This window comes from Simochromis diagramma, unplaced genomic scaffold (assembly GCF_900408965.1).
Source record: "Simochromis diagramma unplaced genomic scaffold, fSimDia1.1 OVJJ01000387.1, whole genome shotgun sequence".
In the NCBI taxonomy this organism is placed as follows: Eukaryota; Metazoa; Chordata; class Actinopteri; order Cichliformes; family Cichlidae; genus Simochromis; species Simochromis diagramma.
The window spans coordinates 5,053,007-5,063,340 of record NW_024387152.1 but is presented as its reverse complement, the minus strand read 5'-3'; the positions used below and the strand labels follow the sequence as shown (position 1 = coordinate 5,063,340).

General features: G+C 43.5%; 1 protein-coding gene across 9 annotated transcripts in view; it reads right to left on the bottom strand.

Annotated features, from left to right (window-relative positions):
- Positions 1–2,403: 2,403 nt before the first annotated feature.
- casz1 (castor zinc finger 1) overlaps positions 2,404–10,334 on the bottom strand; it is a 167,471-nt gene continuing 159,540 nt past the window's right edge. For 5 of the 9 annotated variants that reach the window (XM_040047815.1, XM_040047816.1, XM_040047812.1 and 2 more), the window contains 6 exons: positions 10,111–10,309; positions 9,130–9,301; positions 7,390–7,538; positions 5,867–6,104; positions 4,712–5,083; positions 2,404–3,920 (listed from right to left, as the gene is read on the bottom strand). In XM_040047815.1, the coding sequence (XP_039903749.1) occupies positions 2,635–3,920; positions 4,712–5,083; positions 5,867–6,104; positions 7,390–7,538; positions 9,130–9,301; positions 10,111–10,309 (2,416 nt within the window). In that variant the 3' untranslated portion in view covers positions 2,404–2,634. The remainder of the gene's footprint in view (positions 3,921–4,711; positions 5,084–5,866; positions 6,105–7,389; positions 7,539–9,129; positions 9,302–10,110; positions 10,310–10,334) is intronic. The other 4 variants (XM_040047814.1, XM_040047813.1, XM_040047817.1 and 1 more) reach the window with 2 other exon arrangements.

Genomic DNA, 10,334 nt, shown 5'->3' with positions numbered 1-10,334 from the left:
TTACTTTTTTTTTCTTTTTTTAACAAAATTTCACACACACACACACACCTGCACACACACTAAACTGAATTCAAGTACACAACATCTCCCAGCCCCTGCAGTTATCTCAGCAAATGAAGAGAAAACAAAACAAACGTAGTAAATGCCTCTGCTCTGCAACAGAGTCCCGGGAGACAGTTCAGTCTGCGCCCACAGCAAAGTAAATACAAACCAAGATTTTCAGTTAATGAGAGGGATTGGGGGGGTGGGGGTGGGTGTGTTTGTGTGTGTGTGAGGGGGGGGGGAGAGATCATGCACAGAAAAATGACAATGAATCAAATGAATCAATAAATAAGAGAGAAACATCCATGAATGAATTCAAATCAGTGTATTTTTAGTTTGAGAGAAAAGAAATAAAATATACGGCATGTAACGGCATCCTGCCGCCGCTATAATATGAACAACTTCTAATTAAGAGAGGTCACGCACACAAGCAAACTATGATGAGGCTATTTGAATTTTTAACTTTTTATTATTCATTTCTCCTTTTTTACCGTTTTCTTTTTAAAGGAAGCTGTTCATCAAAGAGCATTTTGTTCATATATAGTCATTTTTTACAGAGGAAAATACTGTACAACCTTATTTTTTCTTCTTCTTCTTCTTCTCAAAACAATATCCGGAGGAATATCATCTACACACATTATTTATCCCTATATTGTGATCATTTATATCCAATGCTAAGCTCAGGAGATAATTCATGATCAGTGTGTCCACTCCTCAGTCGTACATATTCGCTCAATAAAAACCAGAGGGTGGTTTAGACAGGTTTATAATTTAGTACTACAGTAAGTGAGCATTGCTATGAACTCCTTAAGAATTAATTGAAATCACAGTCCGTATTAGTGTTTCATACAGGAGCGCCGTTTTCCCGACGCACCGCGTTTCCTTCCTTTTTTTTTTATGTTGTCGTTGTTTTTCTTCCTTTTTTTTAAAATCGCTGTACTGTCCAATCACAGAAGAAGCAAAAAATAAAAACCAATCTTTAAATAAACCACAGAACAACAGTTCTTTGTCACACTAACATCTATTTGTGCATCAAAGCAAAAAAAAAAAAAAAAAAAAGTGAACTAAAACAACATCTTTAAAGCAAATTCCCTGTTAAAAGATATATATCATTATTTTTTTCCTTTTTTTTCATTCCCCAGATGGTAAAAATGAACCTAAAAAGTGCAATAACACTCTAAAAATTTCTCATTTGGAAGGTCACATAAATATTAAATAAAAACCATTACAACAGGAGCTCAACCACAGCCATAGTGAATGGAAAACAAAAATGCCGTTTTTTTTTTTTTCGTCTTTTTTTTGTGAGACATTTTCGGTCTGTACAGTTTCAACATAAAACACACTCCCTGACACTTCCTCTATATCCCACCCCCACCCCTACCCCAACCCCTCCTGCTGCTGCATCTGAGTGACTCATCGTTTCCTCTGGTCAGTCTTGAAGCCCCCACCCGCCCCTCCAACAACCAAACATCCCCCGCGTGACTTGCCGGGCGTTAATCAAGACCTCTCCGGCTTACAGATCGATATGCATCTGACTATAACAACACAACAAAAAGGACATTTTTTTTTTAATGCAAAGATGCAAATGGTAACAAAAATATTTTTTTTTAAATATACTTATGACTTATCTAAGTATATCTTATCATCATGGTCAGCTAATAGAAAAGTGCACTACCCACGCACAAACTTGATTCCTCCACATTGGGGCTAAAAATTACAAAGGGTTAAGCTTGGAGTCGGTGCTAGTTGAAAACACTTCTAGCAGAATGTCAGAGAGAACTGTCGAGGTTGGCGGCTTGAAAGGACGCCTGACTGCAGCTGAGACCGACCGAACAGCTACTGGTCGAGTCCACGTATCATTGAGAACAAAGGAGAAAAAACAATACCAAAGAGATGGGAACAAGCAAAATGTAACCCCTTTCTCTCAGTGTCTAATAATAATAATAATAATAATAATAATAATTAATAATAAAATAATACAGAAAAAAGATCAAACGTTTGAAACACATCCTTTTCCCTTAGTGATTCATGTCCCTTTTTCTATGTATCCACGGCTCTGCAGTTCATGTCGCCTGTGCCAGCAATTTCCTTTGTATATTATCTTTCACACACACGCGCACGCACGCACACACACACACTTACATATATAGTTATATAGAGAGATTTGTTTTTGTTTTTCTAACGTGTTTTTTTTTTCTTTTTTGTCCACACACAAAAAAAGTGAAAAAATGAAAATAAATTAAAGTCAAACATGCACGCACACAAAAAGACTGATGTGTAGTAAAATGCTTTACATTGCTGTCCCATGTGTGAAACAGGGCCCTAACTCTGTGTGTCTCCATTCGTAATCTTTTTTTTTCCTTTAATGCATAATTGAATTAATAATGTTGGTCATCTTGTAAACATCATAATAAATCGTTTCGGGCCATCATTCTCGCCACGCTCTCGTTGTTTTTTTGTCGTCGTCCGAAGTCTCTCGACATGATAAATGAGGCCACTTTCATTTTTCGTTTAATCATAGTACACAGAATTTTTCTGCAGTTCTTAAACTCCGTTTGTTTTTTTGTGTGTTTTTTTTTTTGTTTTTGTTTTTTATGGGTCAGCATCTTCTTGCTTTTCCAGTTGGGAAGCATCAGTGTGGTTAACGGAAGCATCGAAACTCTGGCCATTGTCTTTTTCGCCGTCAGGCTCCGCCATTGAATCATCGTTTGAGTCAGTGTTGAGATCATCCTCTGCCTCCTCTTCCTCCTCATCGTCCTCCTCTTCTTCTTCGTCCTCTTCCTCCGCCTGCACCTCCTCCTCTGGTGACATGTCATCTTCGGCCTCCCCGGATGTTCCCGTGGTGTCGTCCTGAGCTGCCGGCAGGCCCAGCTGGGTTGAGAGGTTGTGGGCTGATCGCGCTGCGTCGTGGTGGATCTTCTTGCTGAGGTCCAGGGAATCGCTGAGGCCCAGACCGGCGGCGTTCTTCAGGAAAAACAGTGAGCTGCTGGTGTCTGTGCCCAGGTTGAGGGAGCTGTCTAAGTTGATGGAGGATGGCGGGTATGAGTGGTTATAGTCAGAAGCAATGCCGCCTGTCTGGTAGATCATGGAGGGAGTACTGGTGATGATGTTGTGGGACAAACCGTGGAGGCCACCGGGTGAGGAAGTAGACAGACCCATGGAGGATGGAGGGACTGCCGCCACATTTCCTCCCAGGTGGTGCGCCGCTTCCTGCTTCGGCGACACAGACGGAATCTCGCCTCGCTCCTGTTTCTCGTGCTTTCTCTTGTGGGAATCCATCTGGGACATGCCAACCACTGTGTGCTTACACTCGGGGAAGGTGCAGTGGAAGTGTGAGCACTTGAGCTTATACTTGCAGTCAGGAACCTCGCAGTCCACGCTGGAGCTGAACTGGCAGAAGCCAGCAGCGCTGATCACGTCTTGCTTGCCGTGGTGCTTGCGGTGGGCCGTCACCTTGGTGCTGTCGGTGCAGCGGAAACCACAGCGCAGACAGTGGAAGTGGGTGCTGTTGCCTGAAAACTGGCAGTCAGGAAAGTTGCAGCTGAGCGAAGACTTGAAGCGCTTGAAGTCGTCCAGGACCAGGTTGTCTACGCGGTCGTGGTGCTGGGCGTGCTTGTACATGTGGGTGCGGCCGCAGAACTTGTAGCCACAGTTCTCACGAGTGCAGTGGTAGTGGGTGACCTTTAGAGAAAACTGGCAGCTGGAGTCCTTGCAGTTCTCGTAGAGGTCGTAGCGCCGGAATCCGTCCAGCATCATCCCCTCGTCCAGCATCTTACGTGACGATGCCGTCTTTCGGCGTTTGCCAAACGGGGACATGTCCTCGATGATCCAGAAGCGCTTCTTTGCACCAGTGGCCGTGGGAATGGAGATGGTGTTGCCTAAAAACAAGAGATAAGGGCATTAACAAAAATAATCCTGAAAAAAATAACAAAGTCCACAGACTTACAAACAAGTGACTGTCCTGGTTAAAACCCTAATGTCCGACCCCGCTCAGCCAGAAGTTGTTCACAGCTGAGTAAGCACAGCTAGCCACTATTTTTTTAATCCCTAATTTCCAGAATGATTAAAGAAGGAGGAGGAGGGGGGATGATAGATTGACTGTAAGACATGACACTTTTACAGGGTGTCTCGGGCCTCCAAAGAAAGGCGGAGCTGGGAGTTTTAACCAACCCTCTTATCTCCATGTTTGTTTTATGAGGGGCACCCACCTTTTTGCAACACCCTGAGGTCACTGCTAATGATGTGCTCCCTGTTCTGCAAGACAGGAAGCAGTGGGCCTCGATAAAACTTGGGGCAAGATTAAATAAGAGCTTGCTGATGCAGCCTTGTTAATGGAGGCTAAACAGAGCCCAGGGTTCACAGAACAGGTGCCAAATTTACTGCTGTCTCTCGCTAAATCCTAGTGATACTAAAAGGGAAATTACGCACAAAGGTGCAAGTCAAGTGATTGCAGACTTTTTTTTTTTCCTGTTACTGTACCCACAGAGTAAGCATGCAAGTTTCAGCATTTCAACACAAATGTTCTCTTTTTTGCATGCTTTTTTTTTTTTCAGTCTCTTCATAACAACAGTGCAGAGTGAGAAAGGCTGGATCACACAGTTAAATGCTGCACAGGACTCAGTAATTGAGAATGACAGCTGCAGTGTTGGTTTGCGCCGGGGATAAGTACCTGCAGCATCCTGCACTATAGGGACGTCATTTTTAACCGGAGACGGAGTGGCAATGATGGGGCTGAAAGCTGGTGTGTTGGTTGGCATGACAACACTCCGAGTGGCTCCCAGAGAGGCGCTGAGCAGAGAGTATGACAGACAGGATGGAGAGAGGAGGTATGGGAGTGAGGGGAGAGGGGGTCGGAGGAGAGCAGGAGAGAGGGATGGGGCCTGGGACTGCAGGCCAGGCTGAAGAGCGGAAGGAGGAGGAGGAAGAGGAGGTGGCGGTGGTCGTGGTGGAGGAGGAGGAGAGAAGGAAGGAGGTGCATTCTGGGTAGCGCTAGTGTCAGCAGGGGTGGTAGGAGCAGAAGTGGTGGTGGGGCAGCCTTGTCCTGGAGAGACAGGTTGACCAGAGAGGGTGAAGGACAGGCAAGAGGGAGAAAACACACACAGACGGGAACAAAGACAAACACGGGGTCCAAATCGCGCACACACACACACACGCACACACACACACACGCACACACAGAGGGATGGGAGGCAAAAAGGGAAAGATAAAAGATAAGAGAATGATACAAAATGAGGCCCATTCAAGACAAAGTAACCCAGCCAAAACAACAACGATGAGAGTAGTGGATATTTCTGGCAACACATGGAGAAATGTGAAAATCAGAGACAGGCTAAGATTTAGGAAAAAATATAGAGGAGAACCCGTTTATTCAATAAGTTTGAGGAAAAAGAGGCTGTTTCTCATTTCCTTTCTCCCAAAACTCCAACCACTAAAAGTGCTAAAGTAGACATAAAGCCACAGGGATGATCTCTGGCCAGAGGAAAATGTAATAAGCTACATACAGTGCAATATCTCAAACCACTGATGTACAAAATGGAGGTTTTATGAGGATGACCGGGCAAACTGGAAACTGTCTCGTCCGCAGCTCCCAACATAAGAATATAGCATAGTCATCAACCACATATATTAAAACTAATGTGTCTATTGATTGCAAGTCAGAGTTGTGATTGGAGGATGCATGAGATGACGAGTTGCTGGCTTTCTGGGTGACGTGTGGGCTGAGATGTTCAACGAGTAGAAAACCTTTGTGGACAACACCTGTGGACTAAACTGTGCTAAAGGCCGTACATGCTGACGTGTCAGAGTCTGAGTCACGTGGGCTTACCTGCCGGAGAGCTGTCGTTGCCCACAGGTGTGCTGGTGCAGCTTCGGTCCTGGTTGGAGGATTCGGAGGAGAGGCCCAAGGGGCTGCCTCCTGCACCCATGTAGTCCATGTAGTCATCATTCTCATCCGTGATGTTGGAGAAGTTGGAGCTGATGCCAGGCTGGATCGTTATGGACCCGTGCACCATACCCGATGCCTGCTGCTGCATCTCATCCGCCCTGCGGCCGAGTGACATCATCTAGAAAACAAAACAAAATAAAATAAAAAAATTATCACACAAAGACTTACGAAACAAACATCTTGGGTTATAAAGAGTCATGAGCGCAGGTGTTGGCGCTTGGCATCCAACCAAGTATTTCAAGACGTCAGAAGTATTTTTTGAAAGAACGAACTTCATACTTTTGTCATTATATGAAGGACAAAACAAAAAAACAGCCTAAACAGAACTAGAAAATCCACATTTATATCCACAAAGGCTCCATCCCGCACCTACTGCAGAGGTTAACTGAGGAAACTGCATGTAAAAGAAACTTCATCAAAAGAATGCCATGAGTGATTTGTTATTGACTGGTATGACAGGATATGAGCGGTACTCTCTTTTTTACAGAACATCACGTCTTTGTTAGTCTTTCCTTGAATATGACTCAGAAAAAAGGAAACTGAATGTTAAAAAAGAAATAGATATACAACGAAAAAACCCCGACAAAACCAGGTACACAAGTTACAAAGACGGCGTAACCACCAGTACGCTAACAGCTGTTGTTATTCGTGACCTTAAAAAGAACGAAAGACAGACAAAATCGAAACGAGAAAGGACTTCCGCTGCTTAACATTTGTTTTTAACCTTCTTTAACTATTATTATCCCTATTTTTCTCTTCATTTTATGATATTGGGAGATTTTAAGAGCAGTCCTTAATGGACGGGGAGCTTTTTTTTCATCTTCTTTCAGCAAAAACCACAAACAATGGTGTGTTTCTGAGAACATAAAATTTAGATGAAAAACACAGACACACAGACAGACAAATGCTTTATCAATCCCATGAGGGAAATTAGCAGAATAATAAAAGCAGAACTGCAGATCAGCAGAACAACAAAGTGAATATGGGAGGAAAAAAAGATCTGTGCCGTATATCTCTGAATGTTTAGTGAAAAAAGAAAGACCGATATAATAATATGCCCAGTTGGTAGTGCAATGCTGTGTTTAGGTAAGCGCGGTGAGCTGATATGCAGTGTTATTAAAAAAAAATAGAAATGAGTTTCCCAAATGCTGAACAATATCTAGCCCTTCCTCTTTTTTACAGTGTAAATGAGCAAAAACAACAATATGTAGTATAGTAGTAGTAGAGTAGTTAAGGGAACGTCTATTCACTATTTAATCTCCCAGGAAAAGGGTGTGTGCTTTGTTAAAATATGTTTGAGTAAACTATTCAACACAGGCTTCAGACCGTTGAGATGTTTAGCCTGTATTTTTATGACACCGCTTTTCAAAATGTATCACATGTTGCCGTTGGCGTGCTTGTACCTGGGATGGGACTCTATCAAAGTTCTTCCCCAGCATCCGCCTCATGTGCTTGCGTGCGTGTGAGGTCATCTGGTGTTTGAGGAGGAAGGAGAACTGGCAACCCTCGCGGATGCAGTGGAAGTGGCTGTTGACTTGGTTATACTTACAACCTGCAGGATAAAAAAAGAATAAAGTAAGAGCTTAATTTATCTTTGGCTCCCAGTGCGGCGTCCAAAAAAAGGCTCCCCGCGCCACACGCAATATTATAAGTGTGACGGCGTCGCGATACATCAAACACCAAGTGAAATATTTTTAGGGTTTTTTTTTAATTTCATGATATAGCTGTGACAAAAGAGGGATCGGGTTTCAAAGTGTTTCGGAGTGTACATGTAGGAGGAATATTAGATCACTCGGGTGTCATACTGAGCAAGTCAAGGCTTCTGTGCACTAAACCTGTGGAGCTCTTTTATTACACTGACATGCTTTATTCAATTAGGAATTTACATAAATAAATTCTCATTTTCTGTGGGCCAATAATGCACACACCCCTGCAAACCAAAGTAAATATACAATTATTCCCATATTAAATTCATTTTTCAAAGTATCTCCATTGTCATTTTTCCCCCTTTTGTTCTCCGCTGTGGTGTCGTCTGTTCTATATTCTTCTGCTCTTTTCCAGTGTTTTAACCGGTCTAGCTCTAATTGCTTTATGATTTCAAATTAAATGAATGTGCCGTTTTGTGCCTGTTAATCAAATACCATTATATAAAAGCAGGCAGAAATAATTGAAAGAGTAACATGCTGGGCAGGTGCTAGCATGTCAGTAACCATGGCACCCACTTTAAGAGGAAAAAAAACATGTCTGTGTCATCAAATAGCTTTTGCACACACAACGCTTTAAACACGCAAAGTTGAGCAAATAACAGTAACCCCCCGTGACACGGGAGGGCCTTTTGTGAGACAGAAACCAGGTAACATCAGCAGCGGTGCTCAGTTTAATGTTGCTGCCATGGATACTGGCAACCCATCAATTCTTTATAACTGGAGAGCTAGCAGTGGTAATCCTTTCTGTTTTTTTTCCCCTCCAGCCCAAACAATACACTTGGCAGATCAGGCTGGGGACAAAAAACAGCTGTTTAGGGCCTGGTTTTGTTTGCTTTGTTTCTGCGCTCTGAAAAGCTTGTGTAACCGCCTGAAAAAAACAGATCACTTTTAATTCATTTCTGTGTGATGGCAGCGGTGGCTGTGAGGCGCAGCTTCACAACACAAACAGGCTAAACCAGACAAGCCAGATAATTAACAAACACAAACCTAATTGCTCATTTCTGACAGGGGCAAAAGAAAGAGGAAAACAACCTGGATGTGATTGCCCTCTTTGACATTATTGCTCATATAGCACGGGCAAGGCTACATCTGGGACTCGAGGTGCCATCGTGAATATGCAAAATGCGCCAACAAAAACCTACGAGGCAGACTTGTTTCGTGCTTCTTAAACCTCTCGCAATGCATGACACTGTGTTTGCCAACACTGGTCTCTCTCCCTTTGTAAACACGGGGAATATCCTCTTGCAACAGACAACACAAATTAGGCTACATCTTTCTCAACGTAACACCTTTAATCCTCAGATCTCTCCTGGCAAAGTATTTTTTAAAAGCCGCTCAGGTTGACACAGCTTGATGCGAGGCAAAGACAGAGACAGCGAGACACAAAACTTTTACAGGATCAGAAGTTTTTTTTCTTTTCCAGTGTTTTTTCCTTACCCAGCCTCCCGCACTCCTCCCTCTTGGTGAAATATTTGAAGCCATTAGCGGCGCGACGCTCTGCCTTCTCATGCTTCTTGATGTGCCACGGCAGCTTGGTGGTGATGTTAGTGACGAAGAAGCAGCCAGGCCGCAGACAGTGATAGTGGCCCCTCATTCTGAACTCGCAGTGCTGCAGTGGAGACACATAATTTCCAATTTCATGACTCAAATGTCGTGAATGTTTGAAAGCCAGAGGAGCTGATTAATTTTTATTTGATCCTTCTTTGTGTGCAAAGTTTAAGCGGAGACTACACACAGTTCCTTCCCAAAAAAGAAGAAGAAAAAAAACATAATCAACACCTCGCAGTCTTTTCCTCTCCGGTTGTTTGGTACAATTACTTTGCATTTCCAGGCATCCCACAAACACCCCTCCGCTCTAACATGTCTGTACACCACCATCTGTTTGCAAGGCCCAGATCCCAAAGGACCGGGCCAAATAAGATCTTCTCAGTTCAGGAGATGCAGACTAAAGGGGGGGGGGGAGGAGAAGGGAGGGGGGGCTTTTTGTGAGAGGGGTGATTTTCAACACATTAATGAATTCATTTAAACGGTTTTCCAAATACGGGCTCATGAGAGCAGGCAGGGGCTGCCATTTAGGTTTCATTTGCGAAGCATTCCCCTGATTTTTGCCCTATTCCAGACAGCCTTGTTTACTGTGCAAGTGACAATGATTTATTGGGTAATATCAGCTAAATTGGCCTTTTCTGAGAGGAGAATGCGGCAGTCAAAATGACATCATTGACATATAAACAGGCATTACTGGGGTGAGTCGACTGTCTTTCTCAGCAGAGATGGAAGACGGCGAGCAGTGGTTGTGAAAGCCTTGAGTCAAATAACCTCAAATACTGGTCTAATAGATAGCATACTTCATGCTTAGAAACCTCTGGGAGATGACAGTAGGTGATTCAGCTCCTGGCTGAGTTATCAAGCCACACTCACCTGGTTGGGACAGAGACACTGAAGAGAGTAGTAGGAAAACTGGTCGCGGACGTTGACCAGGTTGTTGTTCGGGTTGATGTGGTCCAAGCAATGGGATTCTGCCTTTCCAGAGGTCTTGCACACATACTTGCAATTTCCAAACAAGCAGTGGAAGTGGAACTTATTGGAGTATTTACAGTCAGTAGCCAAACATGGATCACTGCATGGGGAGGAAAAAAACAGAG